This window comes from Populus euphratica, unplaced genomic scaffold (assembly GCF_000495115.2).
Source record: "Populus euphratica unplaced genomic scaffold, PopEup_1.0 scaffold86.1, whole genome shotgun sequence".
In the NCBI taxonomy this organism is placed as follows: domain Eukaryota; kingdom Viridiplantae; phylum Streptophyta; class Magnoliopsida; order Malpighiales; family Salicaceae; genus Populus; species Populus euphratica.
In genome coordinates, this window is record NW_011499880.1 from 1,449,868 (window position 1) to 1,470,477 (window position 20,610).

Consider the following 20,610-nt stretch of genomic DNA (forward strand, 5'->3'; position numbering starts at 1 on the left):
AGCAGCCACACTTTATACAATCTAATATAAATTATTAAAATGCAAATGAATTTAAACTATAGTGTATATTCAGAGACGAGGTAGCTTTGTTTTTTAAGGAAAAAATATTTTTTTAGCTTTCAAAAATATGGTTTGTATTTAAAAAATATTATACTTTGAAAAACAAAATCATCACACTTCCAAACCAAACAAACTTGATCTTAATAAGCAATTAAATTTATTTTCAAGTAGGTCTCTTGAGTAAGATATATTTGTTGATGTGCGCAAGTGAGCAACATAAATTATCATGCATCCGTTGATAATTAATTTTAAAATATTTATAATTATTAAATTTTATGATATTTAAGATTATTAACTATGTAACTAAATATTATTTAATAACTATATATGAAATAAATATGATTGGGGTTAGCTAATTTTAAAATATTTAAGTAGCATTTTATTTGTATATAAAAAAACATAGTTTTTGAAGTGAAATCCAATGTACATTTAATCTGTTTTTATAAAAACTACCCTCTTACTCTCAAAATTTAAATAGCTAATTTCAAAATTCTTATCATACACTTCTTTCATATTTTTATTACTTTCTTTTTTTAAAAAAAAAAAAATCTAGCAAACGGGGATTAAAACTGGCTTTTAGTTATTCCACCGCTCCTTCGCCATGGTAACGTTCTGATTTCTTATTTGTTGAAATCTTACAAGGAGCCGCTGCTTTGATTTTTATCCTGCCTCATGCGATGAAACAAGGGCGAAAAAAGTCTTGGCATTGTTCTCCGAGATTTTGAGATTCAGGATCCTTCTCTTGTGATAACTAGTCTAATTCACTTTAATATTTTTACAAGAAGAATATTTGTAACATTTTGTTGACAAAATGGTGCGAGGAGGTTTCCCAGGAAAATCCTAACCTGTCAACAATAATGGTGACCATTCTGATGCAAGCAATGACAACAAAAGCGAAGCACGTAGAAATTCAAGGGAAACTGAAAACTCCACGAAGGTCTCATGTTCTGCTATAAATTCTTGTTTTCGCCTTAGTTCCTCATTGCAAATTGAAAGAGGAAACAAATTACTGAGAAAAATCTTGATTCTCTTTGTGCAACAAATGGCTAATGAAGTGGTTCTACTGGATTTGAAGCTTAGTCCATTTGCAGCAAGGGTGAGGATAGCTTTGGAAGAGAAGGGAATAGAATATAAATCTGAGGTAGAGGACTTGAGCAACAAGAGCTAGACTCTTCTCAAGATGAACCCAGTTCATCAGCAAATCCCTGTCTTAATCCATAATGGGAGACCCATCTGCGAGTCAATGATCATAGTTCAATATATTGATGAGGTTTGGAGCCATAAGCCTTCGTTGTTGCCTTCTGATCCTTATCGACGAGCACATGCCAGGTTTTGGGCTGACTACATCGACAAGAAGGTAAGTTCTTAGAACTGATTGAATTTATTTTTCTGTCTTACTGTGTTTACTTTTTGAAAGGAAACATTAATGAAGTAATGACATGCAAATTGGTTTCGTCCAGATTTATCCTGTTGGAAGGAATCTATGGGCATCTAAAGTTGAAGTCAGGGAATCATCGAAGAAGGACTTGATTCAGTGCTTTAAAATCTTGGAAGAAGAACTCGGAGACAAGCTATATTTTGGGGATGAGAGCTTTGGCTATATAGACTTGGCACTTATTCCATTCCACAGCTTCTTTTACACATTTGAGACCCTAGGAAACTGGAGCATGGTTGCCGAGTTCCTAAAGCTCGTGGAGTGGGCCGAGAGATGCTTGCAAAGGGAGAGCGTGTCCAAGTCTACAAGTGACCGAAAGGAGGTTTATGGAGTTGTTTTGCAGATCAAACAGGAACTGGGGATTGAATAAATATGTAGTACTGCAAATGGAGAGTGTATCCAAGTCCATTCTATTGTGGCATTTTCTTGACTTGTTCTGGAAGAGTACTCGGTTGGTTAGTTCAGCCTGATAATAATAAAGGGTTCTTGGATATTAAACTCGGATCTTCTAAGCAGGGAAACTTATTAATTGCCGGAATGAGCAATCCAATTGCAGATACAAGATAATCACCCCAACCTGACAGAAAGGACCGGCAAAAATTGGCAAAAAACAACATAATGCATTAGCAAACAAACAATTGTTCCTCCCGGTCATGTTGTGCGCAGCATCAGACGACGGGTATAGTTCCTGAATAGATAGGGATTTTGGATATGTTTGAAAAATAAAAAAAATATGATTTGAAAAGTTAAAGCATCGTAATATTATAGTCATTAGAAAATATAATGGTTTACGAGAGTTCAAGCAAGTAGACTAATTATGTAAGGAAAAAAGTCATTACTTCTAACACATCATACCTATAATAAACTATATTATTTTTTTGTTTGATATAAACTACAATATTATTGTGTTTTCTAATTTTTAATATGTTTAAAGTGTAAGAAAAATTCTCCTTGGTAAAGAAATCTTTATCTTATTAGATTAAAATCATAGTTGTTCTAAAGTCAAAATATAAAAAAGATAAAAAATAATAATTATCTTTTTATTAAATATTAGGAATACATTTTACCTATAGGTTTAGAATCTCATATATTAAAAAAACTAATTTTTTTACGATGTAGAAAAAATTCTCATAATTTTAATAAACTAGTTATTAAATTCAAAATGCATGCAAATTAAAAGGACTATTTTTGAAATTTCTAGTATGCTAAATTATGCAAATATGATTATTTTTTATAAACTAGTTCATTTGCAAACAAAGTGTATATTTTCAAAATAGGAACTTTTTTATTTTTTTGTATTTTTTCCTGAAATTTCAAAGGAAAACAAGTATATTTAATATCAAGTTAGTATCTTACAACACAAGTTTACAACCTAAATGTTAAATAAAATAGTTAGAAAATAGGCGAGGCATCCACAAATAATTTTAAAATGGTCCTTGAAAGTTTTCAGAATTTCTAGAAATTATTTGAGATTTTTTTGGCAAAAACATAAAAAATAAGAAAAGAAACAATACTGGAAAATCAGTAGAGCTAAAAATAAGAGACTTAAGAATTGTTTTAACGTTGTGTTTGGCTAACACACCATAAGAATAAAATATGATGTTTTTTTTTTTAAGAATTTTAAGTCAATTGAACATTGTCTTAGCATAAATGAACTCAACACAACCATGTGGGCTGAGCTTCCTGATCCAAAGGCCTAAGCCCACAAACATGACCCAGAACTGGAAAAGAAATAATGAAGATCAAAAGAAGAGAAAACATTTAAATTTACACAAGAACATGATGAACACTCGGATCAAACCCAAAAACTAGGATTCAATATCAATCATATTACTTCAAATCGAAGACACATAAGCATGTACAATCAAAAGTATAGCAAGATTTTGGGGCTGGATTATCACAACAAACAACCTAAAGTCATCATTATTTGATTTTATGCAAAATAAAAAAATTAAAGATCAAATATCATGATTTAAGTGTTTTTAAACCTATAAGGTCCTAAATTAATGATCAACAAGATAAAATACATGTGTAAGAGTCAACAATTGATCAAAAAGATATGCAAAACATGGAACCAAGACCATATTCAATAGACAAATGTGAAACCCATAAAGCATAAGAATCCAAAAATGCTCAGTAGAGGCTTTAAAATCAAAAAATTCATAAAACTCAAAAACAATAACCAAAGCTTAAACATGCATAATACAATTTGCTTAAACCATTAAAACAACAAGAAATAATGAATCAAGAGCAAAACTGTATGTAGAATACATAATGACAACAAGAAAAAATAATTTTTTCTATGCATAAACGTTGTTCTATTGATTAAAATTATTATCTTGAAGTTTAAATAAAATGCCTACAACTTCAACAAACCCATCAAACTATCATAAAACAACTTGATCCATAACAACATTAAAACTTGACATAACCTGTCCTAGTTTTACAAATGATTAACCAAACATTCAAATACGTAAAAAAACATGATACATTATCATATACCATACCATAATCACATTCTAGCATATTAAACAAAGCAATCAACAAAATTTAAACAATACAAACTATTCTTAAAGCATGCTTAAACATCTCAAAACAAATATTTAATAGTTTTTAAAACTAGCAAATGACCTCAAAGGATGCTTAACAATCATTTTGAGAACCCCCTCATAAAGTTTATCTTGTAAAGAAAATGTGGTTTCCTCCTCTAAATTCTTTGATTCTTTCTTCTTGAATTTCAACTTTTTTTCTATTTAGATTCCATCTTTTCTTTCTCAACAAATCGATCTTTATAACTTTCCTTTCAATTATAGTCTAGGCATTCACTTAATTTCTATGTATTTATTTTCTTTTTTCTTTATGATTTTCTCTTATATTCCTACCTCTTTTTCTATATGATTTATTCTCCTTTTATAGGCCTAAAATGGTAGGTGGTTGTAAAACCACTTGTAGATTTAAAGGTGGTTTTCCAAAACTAAATCATAAGGGATTCATTCCTCAAATATATTAGGAAGACATTCTTCTCTTTTCTTTTTTTATTTTACCTCCCTTAGATGTCTAACAAACTCTTAGATCTTTTAGAAAAGGTGAATGAAAACTTGACAAAAAATAATTGATAAGGGGTGTACCTTTCATGTATTAATCGTGGCAAGTAGAAGATTATTGAAGTAAAAAAAAAACATATATCTTGTGTAGGGGATATATATCTATCTTGGGGATCAAATCTCATTTGATTTGGAGTTCTAGAACTCCACATTCATTGATAGGAAGATGAGTCCTCAATCAGCTTGAAATTGTCAAATACAAGGGAGGCTGATCAAAAACAAGATGTTGTTGAGTTCAATGAGGTATCAACATGTTATGATGATAGTTGATCCTTTTAGATAAGATATTTCTCAGTCGAGTTGTAATGGTTAGAGCCTTTAGTATGGTGGGAGATCCACATTTATTTTCTTGAAGGTATCAACTCAATTAGTCTTGTTGGCTAAAAACCACAATAAAATAGGGATAAACAATGTGTCACTTGATTTATTTATTAAAAACAATTGACATGTCATCTACTTAAATTGTAAATTTAGGGTTTTTTAATTTGAAATTTGATAAATTTAATTTAGTCTCTATTGTTTCAATTTAAGCTTAAACATCCTTAATTGAAACAAAATTAATTAATTTTATGTAATTAGACCCCATCAAAAACCAATTGAAACCGCTCAATTCTCTAGTTATATTCGATGATCACATTGATTAGGCTATGAACAATTTAATGACGTTATGGACAAACACACACTGCCCATTTTATGCCAAGCTATGATTGAATTTTGATGGAAGAATCAGGGGCACTCCTCTTCCATGGAAAATCTTCCGAGGGTCTCAAATGCGTAGAAAAAGCTGAAGAAGGGAATAAGTGCAATGTCTATTAGACCAAAACTCTCACCCCCAAACGAGGGCTTGTCTCCAAGCTCTCCTTCGAATGCCTTGAAGCTTTCTATGAGACCCTTCTTCGCTGCTTCTTGGCGTTCACCTTTCCTTGCCCATAAAAAACAAACAAAGCTTACCTTGGAGTAAAATCATTTTTTTAGGGTTTTTTATCTTTTCAAAATTTCTTGCACGATAAAATGATGTCGATACACTTGAAAGCAAAAGGATTATTAAACTTGCAAAAGAAGACTTTTCCATGTTTTTTTATTTTTTCACACCACAACGATATAATTATCTTTATAATAAAAAAGGCATTAAGTTCACATCTACACCTAAATCACATAAAGATTTTTCAAAATAAAAATTTCCAATTGTGCAATAGTAAAACTGCTCTCTCTTTATCTTTCAATTGAAGTGGTAATTTTATTTTTATTTTTGTAAAATTAAAAAGGCATTTTCTCGTACTCTTCCAACTTCCAATTTTCATTATCATATTTAGGAATTTTATCTGAAGCTTCGTAAAAGGAATATTAATATGCAATTGCTCAAATGTTGGCTTCTATTTTACTATGGGAAATCTTTAGTTGTTCTAGCTTCCCTTTTATTATTACTCTATAAAATATTAGGGTGATTTCTTCTATCGAGATTAATAACGTGTTTGAGATTATGGTAAATATTGTTTTTTAAAATGTTTTGTATTTAAAATTACATCAAAATATTATTTTTAAAAATAATTTTTGACATCATATATCAAAACAATTCAAAAATACCAAAAAATTAATTTAAAGCAAAAAAAAAAATCTAAATTTGTTTTAAAGAGCTATTGGACAGCTAAAATAAATACCGCATAAATATATTTAAATAAGGATTGTTTTGACATTCCAAATTGTACATGTAGTTAATTTCCTTGAAATTTGGTTTAGCAAAAGGCTTCCCTATTTGCAGTAGATAATTGAGTGATTTCATTCACAATAATCACACACAACATTGGTTTGAATATAATTAACATTCATCTTACTTAGTTTTTTTAGATGAAGTTGTTATTTGTGCTAACAAAATGAATATAATTAACATTCATCTCATAAGGCCAGTGAACAATGTGGTTCCTAAAATATTATGTTTATTACAAATATTATTTTTATTATTTTTTATTAAGAAAACAATTTTCTTCTCTTCCAGCATGGCGGCCACACTTTACACAGGCCAATATAAATTATTAAGATGCAGATGAATTTAGACTATATCGGCTGGGGATCAAATTTATTTTCATGCAGGTCTCCCGAGTAAGATATTCTTGCTGATGTGCGCACGTGTGCCATAGATTGCCATTCCTCCATTGATATTGATAGTTAATTTTAGAATATTTATAATTATTAAATTTTATAATATTTAAGATTATCAACTATGTAACTAAATATTATTTAATTACTATATATGAAATAAATATGATTGCGGTTAGCTAATTTTAAAATATTTAAGTAGCATTTTATTTGTATATAAAAAAACATAGTTTTTGAAGTGAAATCCAATGTACATTTAATATTTTTTTTAATAAAAATTACTCTCAAAATTTAAACAGCTAATTTAAAAATTCTTATCGAACACTTCTTTCATATTTTTATTACTTTCTTTTGAAGAAAAAATAAATAAAAAAATCTAGAAAAACGGTTATTTGTTGAAATCTTACAAGGAGCCGCTGCTTTAATTTTTATCCTGCCTCGGGCGAGTAAACAAAGGCGAAAAAAATCTTTGCATTGCTCTCCAAGATTTTGAGATTCTGGATCCTTCTCTTGTGATGACGTAGTCTAATTCACTTTGATATTTGCACAAGAAGAATATTTATAACATTCTGTTGACAAAATGGTGCGAGGAGGTTTCCCGGGAAAATCCCAACCAGTGCTCAAAAATAATGGTGACCATTCTGACGCAAGCAATGACAACAAAAGCGAAGTACTAGAAGCACAAGGGAAACTGAGAGCTCCACTAAGGACTCATCTTCTGCTATAAATTCTTGTTTTCGCCTCAGTTCCTCATTGCAAATTGAAAAAGGAAACAAATTACTGAGAAAAATCGTTCTATTTTCCTGCGCAACAAATGGCTAATGAAGTAGTTCTACTGGATTTGAAGGTTAGTCCTTTTGCAGCAAGGGTGAGGATAGCTTTGGAAGAGAAGGGAATAGAATATAAATCTAAGGTAGAGGACTTGAGCAACAAGAGCTCTACTCTTCTCAAGATGAACCCTGTTCATCAGCAAATCCCTGTCTTAATCCATAATGGGAGACCCATCTGCGAGTCAATGATCATAGTTCAATATATTGATGAGGTTTGGAGCCATAAGCCTTCGTTGTTGCCTTCTGATCCTTATCGACGAGCACATGCCAGGTTTTGGGCCGACTACATCGACAAGAAGGTAAGTTCTTAGAACTGATCAAATTTATTTTTCTGTCTTACGTACTGTGTTTAGTTTTTGAAAGGAAACATTACTGAAGTAATGACAAGCAAAATGGTTTCGTACAGATTTATCCTATTGGAAGGAACCTATGGGCATCTAAAGGTGAGCTCAAAGAATCATCGAAGAAGGACTTGATTCAGTGCTTTAAGATTTTGGAAGAAGAACTTGGCGACAAGCTATATTTTGGGGATGAGAGCTTTGGCTATATAGACTTGGCACTTGTTCCGTTCTACAGCTTCTTTTACACCTTTGAGACCCTAGGAAACTGGAGCATGGCAGCCGAGTTCCCTAAGCTCGTGGAGTGGGGCGAGAGATGCTTGCAAAAGGAGACTGTATCCAAGTCTTTAAGTGACCAAAAGGAGGTTTACGAAGTCGTTTTGCAGATCAAACAGAAGCTGGGGGTTGAATAAATATATAGTACTGCAAATGGAGAGTGTATCCAAGTCCATTCTATTGTGGCATTTTTTGTTTTCTTAACTTTTTCTGGAACAGTGTTCGGGTGGTTAGTTCAGCCTGATAATAATAAAGGGTTCTTGGATATTAAACTCGGATCTTGTAAGCAGGGAAACTTATTCATCGCCAGAATGAGCAATCCAATTGCAGATACAAGATAATCAGCCCAACCTGACAGAAAGGACTGGCAAAAAACAACATAATGCATTAGCAAAAAAACAATTGTTCCTCCCGGTCTTGTTGTGCGCGGCATCAGACGACGGGTATAGCTCCTGAATTGATAGGGATTTTGGATATGTTTGAAAAATCAAAAAAAATATGATCTGAAAGGTTAAGAAGTTGTCTTGTGGTATTATGATTATTAAAAATTATAATATTTTATGAGAATATAAATAAAAAAATTAGTTGTGTAAAAAAAAATTCAATACTTTTTATATTATAATTATTAAAAAATATAATATCTTATGAGAATATAGATAACAGAACTAGTTATATAAGGAAAAAACTCAATACCTCTCAGTATATGTTAAATATAATAAGTTGTATTATTTTTTTTATTTAATATAAACTACAATATTGTTATGTTTTCTAATTATTAATATGTCTAAGGTTTAATAAAAAAATTTCTTGATAAGAAAGTTTTTATTTTATCCAATTAAAATCCTAACCGTTCTAAAGTCAAAACATAAAAAAAAAAAGATTATCTTTTTATTCAATATTGAAAATACATCTTATCTGTAAGTTTATAATCTCATATATTAAAAAAATTAATTTTTTTACAATATAGAACAAATTCTCATGATTTTAATAAACTAGTTGGTAAATATAAAATACATGCAAAATAAAAAGATTATTTTTGAAATTTTTAATATGCTAAATTATGCAAATATGATTTATTTTTTTTATAAACATGGTCATTTGCACACGAATAAAAGTGTTTATTTTCTAAATAGGAAATTTTTTATTTTTCCTAAAATTTAAAAGAAAAACAAGTGTATTTAATATTAGGTCAGTATCTTACAATATAAGTCTACAATCCAAATATTAAATAAAATGGTTGAGATCTTACAATATAAGTCTACAATCCAAATATTAAATAAAATGGTTGGGAAATAGACGAGGGATCCACAAATAATTTTAAAATGATCCTTGAAAGTTTTCAGAATTTCTAGAAATTATTTGAGATATATTTGACAAAAGCATAAAAAATAAAAAATAAACACTACTGTAAAATCAATAAAGCTAAAAAACACAGGCTTAAAAATTATTTTAAGGTCATGTTTGGCTAACACACCATAAGAATAAAATATGATGTTTTTTTCTTTTATGAATTTTAAATCAATTGAATGTTATCTTAGCATAAATGGACTCCGCACAACCATGTGAATTAGACTTCTTGACTCAAAGGTCCAAACCCATAAACATGACCTAAAACTAGAAAAGAAATAATGAAGATCAAAAAAGGAGAAAACATTCAAAATTTATGCAACAATATGATGAATACTCAGATCAAACCCAAAAACTAAGATTCAATATCAAACCATATTACATCAAATCAAAGACACATAAACATGTACAATCAAAAGTATAGCAAGATTTTGAGGTTGGATTATCACAACAAACAATCTCAAGTCACGTTTATTTGATTTTATGCAAAATATAAAATGAAGAAACTGAAAATCAAATATCATAATTTAAGTGTTTTTAAACCTATAAGGTCCTAAATTAATGATCAATAAGATAAAATGCATGTGCAAGAGTCAACAATTAATAAAAAAATATATGCAAAACATGGACCCAAGATCATTTTCAATAGACAAATGTGAAACCTATAAAGCATAAGAACCTGAAAATGCCCATTAGAGGCTTTAAAACCAAAAAATTCCTAAACCCCAAAAATAACAATCAAAGCTTAAACATACTCAATAAAATTTGCTTGAATCATCAAAATAACAAGACACAACAAATTATCAAGAGCAAACAGTAAGCAAAATTTATAATAGCAGCAAACAAAAATAGCATTTTCTATGCATAAACATTATTTTATTGATTAAATTTATTATCTTGAAACTTAAAAAAATACCTATAACTTCAACAAACCCCACAAACTATCATAAAATAACTTAATCTATAACAATATCAAAACTTAACATAACTTGTCATAGTTTTACAAATGATTAACCAAACATTCAAATATGCAAAACAACATGATAGATTATCATATACCATACCATAATCACATTCTAACATATTAAACAAGGCAATCTAACAAAACTTAAATAATACAAGCTATTTTTAAAGCATGCTTAAACATCTCAAAATAAATATTTAATAGTTTTTAAAACTAGCTAATGACTTTAAAGGGTGTTTAGCAATTATTTTGAGCAGCAATTTAAAAGACAAAACAGAAGGGGAAGGGAGTGTGCTCATTGAGCTTCACCCTCTCAACAAAGTTTGAAAGTTTACCTTGTAAAGAGAATGTGGTTTCCTCCTCTGAATTCTTTAATTCTTTCTTCTTGAATTTCAACTTTTTTTTAATTTTGATTCCACCTTTTCTTTCTGAACAAGTCAATCTTTATAACTTTTATTTCAATTATATTCTAAGTATCCTCTTAATTTCTATATATTTATTTTCTTTTTTCTCTTTGATTTTCTCTCATATTCCTACCCTTTTTTTGTATGTTTTCTTCTTTTATAGCTCTAAAATGGTAGGTGGTTGTGAAACCATTTATGGGTTTAAAGGTAGCTTTTTGAAACTAAATCATAAGGGATTCATTTCTCTGATCTCTTAGAAAGTCATTCTTCTCTTCTTTTTTTTTTGTTTTCCTTTTCTTAGTTATCTAACAAACTCTTAGAACTTTTAGAAAATGTTAGAAACCTCATAATAGAAACCTAACAAAAAATAGTTGATAAAGGGTGCACCTTTCATGAATTAATTATGGCAAATAGAAGATTATTAAAGCCAAAAAACCCATATACTTGTAAAGGAGATGTGAGATGTAATCTAGCATGGGGATCAAATTTCATCTGATTTAGAGTTCTAGAACTTCATATTCATTAATAGAAAGGTGAGCCCTCAATTAGTATGAAACTATCAAATGCAAAGGAGGCTGATCAGGGACAATATGTTATTGTTGTGTTCATTTAGTCAAATGAGGTATAAACATATGATGAGGATAACTAATTCTTGTGAAGGAGATGTTTCTCAGTCAAGTTGTAGTAGTTGAAGCCTCTAGCATGGTCAGCAATCCATGTTTATTCACTTGAAGGTAGTAACTTGATCAGCCTTCTCGACTGAAAAAGATAATAAAATAGGGATAGCTGATGTGTCACTCGGTTTATTTATTAAAAGCAAATAACATGTCGTCTACTTAAACTCTAAAAATTAGGGTTTTCTAATTGGGAATTTGATAAATTTCAATTTAGTCTCTATTATTTTCCATTTTGAGCTCAAACATCCTTAATTGGGATAAAACTAATTAATTTTATGCAATTAAATTCTTGTCAAAAATCAGTTGAAACCCTTTAAGTTTGGCGCCTTTTTCAAAGTAATCCTTGTTTTCTAATTTGTTCTATTTAATCCTTAATTAAGCCTTAAACTTTGATTGTTGTCAATTTAATCCCTGAAAAAGTTCAGTATAGCCGTCAATGTTGGGCGCCTTTTATAGGTAAGTCCTTGATCTTGAATTTCTTTACTTTGACCCTTAATTGGCTCTTAAACTTTATTTTTCTTGTAATTTCACCCATGCTTTCATTCAATTAAGCTTATAAAAATTAAGTATAGCCTCTAAAATATTGTGAAAAATATAAAAAAATTTATTGATGTCAATTTTAATTTTTTGGATTATAGGTGTATTTTAGTTTTTCACTATGCATTTTATTTTTTTATTTTTTTTATTTAGTTAAATACTAAATTACCTCTCAACTTATCTTATAAATACAAAAAATAAAAATCATTGTAAAAATATAAAAAAGCATTAAGTGTAACTATTTTTTTTTAAAGCATTTTGATCGTTTTCCTATGCTTAAAGAATCACAAAAGACATATACATATACATACAGACTCCTAGTTAATTCTTTAATGATTAATGGATCTTGGATCATGTAAAAAGATCAAAATAGTTTTAAAATCAAGACATTTGATTTTCTTAGATAAGAGCCAAGATTTCATTGACTTTTTACAAGTGATAAAGTCTCAAAAAATGAGATTAAATAATTGGTTAATTAATTGGTTTTAGTAATCTTATTTATTTATTTTAATTAAGATAATTAATAATTTATATTTGATGTGTGATAGGTAAAGATAATTTGTGACTTATACCTAAAAAAAATCTTTTTTATTAAAGATGAAAACTCTCTGATGTTAATACACAAAATATTTTTATCTTTTTCTTCAGGTTATTGTCGTGTAACCTGTTAAAATAGTTGTTGAGTGTCTTGAATGACATGTGCCACAAAACATTGGATTCCTAGGTGACATATGATGATATAATAGCCCCTCCACTAATAATTAACAAGTGTCTGATTTGACATTTTCAACCGTTTCACCTCACTCTCACTCCAAATTAGCAAATAACCCCTCAATTTATTTTTCCTTGAAAATTACTTTTATTTTTTTATTATTTATTTTATTTAAAATAATTTATAAAAATAAAATTATATTTTAATTTCATCTCCTTTCAATTCAATTCGTTATTCTAATTATTATTTATTTTATTTAAAATTATTTTTTTTTACAACATATTACTTTAGTTTTTCGTTTCCTATCAATATTTCACCCATTAGATTTCCATACCTCCCTTGTATTACTTGAATTAAAAAAAAAAAAACCCTCGACCACTAAAGAATGTTCAACGGACTCATTGTATATTGTTCTTTTCTTCTCTTTTCATTTCTTTTATCATTTTGACAATACTAGTAACCTCGTACCAATTTCAACGCCCTCGCTTGGGTCTGAAGCAAACCATCCATTGTTTTAACATAAATGTAAAAAAAAACATAAACCGGGCCTGCTGTATTTAGGATCTCAATCCATCTCGAAGTTGTTTAGGAGACCAATTTGACAATATAAGTTATTTTTAAAGTATTATTTTCAAGTTTTATATTTAACATAGTACATAAAAAATCTAAAAACACTAAAAATAAATTAATTTAAAACTAAAAAAAGATCAAGATTTTTAAAAACAATATTATAATGTCAGGGCCAAAGATATGCAGATTAACGTGCCCAACAAAATAAATAATCATCAAAATGCCTGACTGATAGAAACTGACAAAAAAAAAAGTAATAATAAATCTGTACTCAGTTAAGATAATCCCTCCACTTAAGTTTTATTTAATTCTATCTGCAACAAATGAAAAAATAAAATAAAATTAGATGCATGATAACATCACTCTTCCAAATAGATTAGCCAAAAGTAAACCAGCTACCTGCAACTTCGCTCCAGGTCTCCGTGACTCTCCATGACCATTGTATATTCGACGCATCTCTACTTGATAACGCCATATAAGGATAGTATATGATACTTCCCCTTGCCTCCAGAATCCAGATTCATGTTCAGCTTCCATGGAAAATGTTTAATTTGAAAAGGATTTTAGGCGTGTAACAAGCCAACATACAACAGATCCATGCCCTCGGATCAGATGCACATCCCAGAAAAAAAATGCGATCAAAATGTATGCATGACAAAACCAAAATAATAATAATACTAATAATAAAGACAACTATGTGCTAATTAAGCATCAATGTTATCAAAGAAGGTGGAGCGGGAGGGCATTAAAAGGAATAAAACCATGTCATGCTTTAAGGGCAAATTCATAGATAGTGTATGGATTCAAGGGCTATCCAGCCACATTTTTCCCAAAAGAAATGCAGTGCATCCATAAAATGAGGATTTTATGCTAAAATATAGCCAAAAAAGGTATGGTACAAAATCTATAGGATTTCTGACTCGTTCTCGGCCAAAAACCAACTTTACAGCCTTAAGGAAGAAAATTTCTGGCAAGATTTTGAACCCAGCCGTTCTCAGCACCAATGGTGCATCTACCAGTATAACATATTGCCGCAATTAAGAATAAAAAAGACAAGATAATGACCTCTTGTCACTCGAAGCAATTGCTCAGATACAGGTCACAACAGATACCCAGCTATGATCTCAAGAACAGGCATCTATGTCAATACATCAATTAGTGATACAGATTATACACCAAGCTCCTCCAGCTACAAAATCAAGAGACTGCAAAAATATCATAGCAGAAAGTAATGGTCATGCAACCAGCCAAACTGTAATACAAGGACTCCACATAAATAAATGAAAAACCCAAAAAACAAAAACCTCAGTTACCAGTTGAGTTCCCCAAAACTGCTGAGGAATGTCGTTTCTCTTGACTAAATGACTGGAGGCGTTTGACAAGGTCCTCTTTCAATGACTCGGGTATTTGTGAAATAAAGGTTCTCTTGGCATCTGCAATCAACAACTTCCTGCATTTCAAAACAAAGGGAACACCAGTTTAAAGCCATAACATTAATCCTATTTGGAAAACTCTATTTAATTGTACAAAACATGCAACCACCAGAGAAACATGACAAGAATGGCACAAGTTTACCACAAAACTTTTTGACACAGATTTGGAGATTTATACATATTCTGAACATGCAAAGGCAGAATCTAAATGGCTTTGCATGTTTCTCTGGTGACATTGAATATGAAGAGAAATTACTAGCATCAAAGTTTTGAACATAAATCAAACTGTACAGAAAATCTAACTAAATGAGACTTACTTTAATTCAGTACCACTTGGTTTGTTTCCTGCTTCATGAACACACAACCTCTTTCTCGCACGCATAAAATCATAAACCTCATCAAATAAACCGCATGATCCCAAAATCAAAGATGCTTGTTGCTTGAGGCTGAAACAGAATATAGAAGCACACAAACAAGCAAAAAAATAGTAAGAAAAGTAAAGATGATTAACCAAAATTGTTAGCAAGCACATCATTAACATTCAACTATCCAAATAATGTTTAATGTAGCAACATCCAGTTTCAACAACTGATTCATGAAATGGCTCCCCAGTGAAACAATTTCAAAAGAAATTAATCAGAAAACTAGGCTTTAGTATTAAGATCTAAAAGTCCAACACAGCTTCAATCCAACTAGTCACAATCAGGATCTAACTTGAGAGTTTAAAATTACTAAATAATCACGACGACAAAATTTAATAAACACAAATCAATCAAAATAAACTTCAATATAAACTGGGAAATTTAGGTTATTCCACAGAAGCTAATCAGTTTAATAAATAAGACTTCAAACAGATTAAGTACAATGCAACATACGCTGCTTTAAATTCTTCAATTTTGGCTAGAGATTGAGCATCCTGTGCAAGCAAAATGGATGTGTCCTCCTTTAGCTTTCTCTTCAAACCTGAAATGTCAGCACAACACTTCATACTGCCATTTTGCAATTCAAGGTGATCATGTACTCTTCCTGTTGTCACCTTACTTGTTGTACCATTACTGTCACAGACAAGGGGCTTTACAGAATTAAAAGCAGCATTTTGAGAATGACCATTTTCACTTGCTGCTGCAAATGCATGACAGTTTTCACCTTCTACAGCATCAACATTTTTATGCTTTTCAAAACCATTACTGCTGTTTGTTACTGTTGACACATCTTTGTCACGTTTCTCCACAAGAACTGTCTCTTTCACATCCCCATTCATTTCCTTGTTTTGACCCTTCAGATGATCAACCTTTCCATTAACAGATAGAGGGGTACTTTTGGATCCAGAGTTCCCACAAATGCTAGACTTTACCAGTGGGCTTGAAGGCACTCTATCAATCCTAGACATGGCTGAAATATCCTTTTTTGAAGATTGTTCAACATGTGGTTTTGTAGGCAATGCTTTCAGAGGAACAGCACCCTTTGAACTTTTAAATTCCACACATCCATTTGAGTCGCGTGATTTTGCTCCATAGGAAGCAAAAGAGGAGGCAGCGGATGCTGGCCTTTGGTTAGTACGAGAAAAGAAGAGAACATAGACCTTCTCTGACAAGACCTCCTGCAGGGTAGAGAGTGTCACATATGAATCATTGCAGCAATACCACCGACCCATTGCATCCTGCACGCACAACAATGAAATAACATCAATAACAATTAAAGTTGCTGCTTTTATAACTAGTACAAACCAAAATTAATAATGAAGTACATAAAAACCCAGTAAACAGACCTTTATATATGCATAATAATGTCCAGATTCCGGGGAGTATCCAGAGTGCACAATGGTACCAAAAAGATTATACTCGGGTTGTGGGTCCTGTGATGGATTAAAAAAGGGAGAAATAAAAATATATAGAATATGCCATAGCAAGATACAGAAGCCCTACAGCTATAGTAAGGATGAACCTTATGCTCAATCAAACATTAAAGTTTCAATCATATATGAGGCATTGCATCAAATAAATTAATTTAACTAACTATCATAATGTTCTTCGACTACCCATCAATTCTTATATATATATATATATATATATATATATATGGGACCCTAAATTTATGTAATGCCTTGTCATTTTTATATGTAATCATGAGAGAGAATAATCAGCCAGAGGAAATATTGATAACGATTAATTACAAACAAGAAAAAAAGGAAGAAAGCAAAACAAAGTCAATGCAAACTATGGATTACATGTGTGCCAATCAGGTAGCTTTTTTCTTTATATAGTTTTATTGTTCCTTTTCTTATTTGTTGAGAGGTGGCAGTCACCATCAAATTAAAATCTCTCTCTATTGTCAATTTGTCACCAGTAACCAAATCTTGTAAATTAAAAGAAAAATCATAAATAAGATACTTAAATACCAATTAATTGATCTCAAAAGAGAAAGCACACATGCTAAGACAATGAATTTAGTCTTTCGGTCAGATGTTATATCTGTTAATTTTGTTTTCTACTGTAAAAGCACATTCAGTCTCATCTGAAAAGTAGCAGCCTTTATGCAGCATAAGGTTCTGATCAATTAATTACGTTAGAAGGCTCAAAGCAATGACAAAATATGGTCCTCGTCTGCTTAAGTTCAAAATTATTTGTCTCAAAGCATCAAAAGGCTGTAATGCCCTCATTCTTTTTTCAATTTCTAAGAGAATGGGGCAATAAAGAGAACTAAATGGTGATTGAGGTGGAGTGTGGAAGCATGGAAGGCAATGGCTTGGCGTACAATCTCTCTTAATAGGGAATTCTACAAACCACCAGAAAACTAGTTTAACAGAAGATCCCCTAGTTGTGTAAAGGACTGTTATCCTCTGTTGTTTCTGCAAATGATGATATTGAAAATCAATGGCAGAATCATTTGTGCTTGACATTCTAAATTGGTTCTATCAGTCTCAGACATAAGTTTCAATCGATTTAGGGATTAATTTACGACAAAAGTGGAAAGATGAGCAAGAAAAGAAAACAGTCACATTCATTTATTGTATGCTCTGTATCAACAAAATTCATTATGACATGCTATGACACCAAGTCATGAAGACAAAATTGAATAGCAGTGCTAGAGGAGTTGAAGATGATTTAAGGTATCATGATGTTGTTGGGAATAGGGAGATTACAATTGAAAAATAATACACAGCATAGCAGGAGTCTTCTCTTTTTCAGCCTTCCTTTTTAACAACTAAAAAGGAAGGCTGGAAATAACATTCTTTATGACAGTACAATAGCAAATGGAATATGAATGGTGCACATGGAACCACAGATTGGTTGTTGTTTGCTTTAATATTTCAAGAAGTGAGATGGAAAATAACAACACATGGAAGGACACTTCATAGAGCTTTTGAAAATTCTCACCTTTAGTTAAGGAGTTATTGATACTTCAAGTAACAAAATGGAGTGCTAGAAGCTATATTTTGTTTTGTTTTGTTCTCCCCTTCCTGTCAATATAAAATGGCGCTCATGACAGGCTAGGGGCTTGTGTTTCCATTCTCATTATATACACATTCAATCTGAACTCCACTGTTTTAAGACAAAGCCTAGCATAAAGATGTCTAAGACTTCAATTCTGCAAATAACAGGATATCCAAAACTTGAAACCACTGCAAGAGCCTTCTGTTTCAGGCAAATGCAACTCTACCAGCTAAAGCCTGGTTCTGAAGTCTGAACACATTAATTATGTTTTTGAATCTTGTAAATTCAAGGTGATGTGAAAAATATGATAATGATATAATCTACAGTTTATACTCCATCATCAAGAAATTGCAAGTCTAATAGATTACTTAATTTAACTTCAAACAAGGTCAATGTGTGTTGTCAGAAAGATTGTATGCCTGCATGCATATTACACACATATCAAACAATGAGAAGCGCATTTATAACAAACTACACTCATCGTAAAGAACCTACGTCCAACCACGCAAATCTACTCAACAGACTGATTGAACCCATCAAATCATCAGTACCTGGCTTGTTTTGTTCATGAAGCTTGAAAGAACCAAAACTTCTTCAAATGCAATGGCCTTATCAATCTTCGCTCCGAATATGCCCTCAAATCTCTGCAAACACCAAAATCCAGCAATAACTCTCATTACTCAAAAGCAGCAACACAACCAACTTTAAACACCAAAAACCTAAATAACAACAACAAGAACAGGATCAAGGAAAGTTAAAACCCACCTTCAGTTGGATAACAAGAACATTTGGCGCTTGAAGTATTGACATTTGCTTCCTAGCTGCTACTAGTTTCTGACATCTAAACAAGCAAAGTTTCTCAAACACAACAGCAACAACAAACACAAAAAAGAACAAATAAATTAAAACTACATACTTTTCGCATTTGTATTTGTTATTCCCATCCAAAACCTCTGGCTGAAAAAACTTTTGCATTGCATCTCTTACCGAATAACTATTCAGAACATCTAAACTGATATCCATAATCTCATCAACTTTATTCGACTCATAATTACAGCACAAGCATTTCACTTGACTTTGCAATGCACCTCCAAATATCTCCTTAACCACACTCACACCACCACCACCGTTCTCAATCCCTTTCCTTCTTAGTTTCTTCAAACGCAAACACGTATTATGGCACGCATCAATCACATACCGCAAAAATTCGTGAGCATCTTCCTGTCGTCCACAGCGAAAATGCTCGGAAAAAATCTTCAAACAGCTTTGAATCTTAGCTGGCGCGTCAAGCGTGAGATCCAAACTGAGTGAACGGACTATCCGTTTTTCGAGAATACAAAACGGACAGTCTCTCTTTCTATCTCCGTTAGCAACGGAATCACCTTGAAAAAATCTTTAAGAAATTAACAAAAATATTGACAAAAAATAAAGAGAGAACGCAGAAATTGAAAGTGAAAATTGCTTACAGAGAGAGGAGTGCTGGAGGCGCAGGCAGAAATTAGCGAGAGGAGGAGTGTAAGTGAGGCACTGAAGGACGCTATTAAGATAACAAGAGTTGCCGAGATTCTTTAACCCTAAAGGAGGACCATTTTTTCGTTTTTGACTAAGCAAACTCGGTTGCCAACTCATTTGCAATTTTTGCAGCTGAAACCCGCCCATTCATTAAGAGCAAAACGAAATCGATTATGTTGTTTCTTCCTCTTCATTTGAAACGATGTCGATTCTTGTCGTCAACCACCACCAGAGCCGCCTTGAGAAGGCGAATCGCATCGAAACGAATCAAGACGAGACGAGACGAATTGTAGTTATTTTCTTTTTGCTTTTCTTTCTTTATATTTTTAGGGCAGGCCAAAGAAAGAAAGAATTAGGGATTATTGACTAGGAGGGGAAGGGTTGTAATTAAAAATTGAGGCTTTTTTTAAGGGAGGAAGAAGCTGCAGGCCCCGATCACCAAACCGAAAAAAGGCTTCTTCTTTTTTCTTTTTTTTTTTCCTGCTCCTCTCTCTCTCTCTCACCCTCTCTCTCTCTGGTTTCGAGGGTTTATCCCTCCCTTGGTCATTGAGCTTTTATCTGTTGGGTAGCCATACCTCTATACCCCCCTTCTAATCCAATAGGTTTTGTAGTAATACCTAGATTTCCACCATTAATTGCTTCATCTCTAAAGTAAGGTCCACTCAGTTTGAGATAAATTTAAAATAATTAACGTGTACCATGTAATTTATACAGACTAGAGCTTTATAGATGCAACTCATCAAGTTTAAACTCTGGTCATCTTATTTAAAGAGTTACTTGGATGAACTGAGACTTCGAAGGATGACATATGGTTTCGTGTGTGTGAACCGACCAAACATATATGGATGCCGAATAGTCCTAGCTTGATGATCAACCAAGATGC

At 31.5% G+C, this 20,610-nt stretch overlaps 2 protein-coding genes and 1 pseudogene across 3 annotated transcripts; 2 read left to right on the top strand and 1 right to left on the bottom strand.

The window, feature by feature from the left end:
- The first annotated feature begins 1,041 nt into the window (after positions 1 to 1,041).
- Positions 1,042 to 1,993, top strand: LOC105129253 (probable glutathione S-transferase parC; annotated as a pseudogene).
- Positions 1,994 to 7,431: 5,438 nt separating this feature from the next.
- On the top strand, positions 7,432 to 8,409 carry LOC105129252 (probable glutathione S-transferase parC). Its single transcript, XM_011031233.1, has 2 exons — positions 7,432 to 7,822; positions 7,930 to 8,409. The coding sequence occupies exons 1-2, from the start codon at positions 7,508 to 7,510 to the stop codon at positions 8,272 to 8,274; spliced, it is 660 nt and encodes a 219-aa protein (XP_011029535.1). The 5' UTR covers positions 7,432 to 7,507; the 3' UTR covers positions 8,275 to 8,409.
- A 5,193-nt stretch (positions 8,410 to 13,602) lies between these two features.
- LOC105129256 (ubiquitin carboxyl-terminal hydrolase 25-like) lies at positions 13,603 to 20,399 on the bottom strand. 2 transcript variants are annotated; one of them, XM_011031236.1, is made up of 10 exons: positions 19,682 to 20,399; positions 19,132 to 19,597; positions 18,981 to 19,056; positions 18,767 to 18,859; positions 16,550 to 16,636; positions 15,657 to 16,441; positions 15,099 to 15,227; positions 14,662 to 14,798; positions 13,748 to 14,537; positions 13,603 to 13,662 (listed from the first exon to the last, which is right to left on the bottom strand). In XM_011031236.1, exons 1-9 carry the CDS (start codon positions 19,872 to 19,874, stop codon positions 14,500 to 14,502), a joined length of 2,004 nt encoding a protein of 667 aa, XP_011029538.1. In that variant the 5' UTR covers positions 19,875 to 20,399; the 3' UTR covers positions 13,603 to 13,662; positions 13,748 to 14,499. The 2 variants fall into 2 exon arrangements, with proteins under 2 accessions (XP_011029538.1, XP_011029539.1); XM_011031237.1 differs by having other exon boundaries at positions 13,748 to 14,553; positions 19,682 to 20,398.
- Between the last annotated feature and the right edge of the window lie 211 nt (positions 20,400 to 20,610).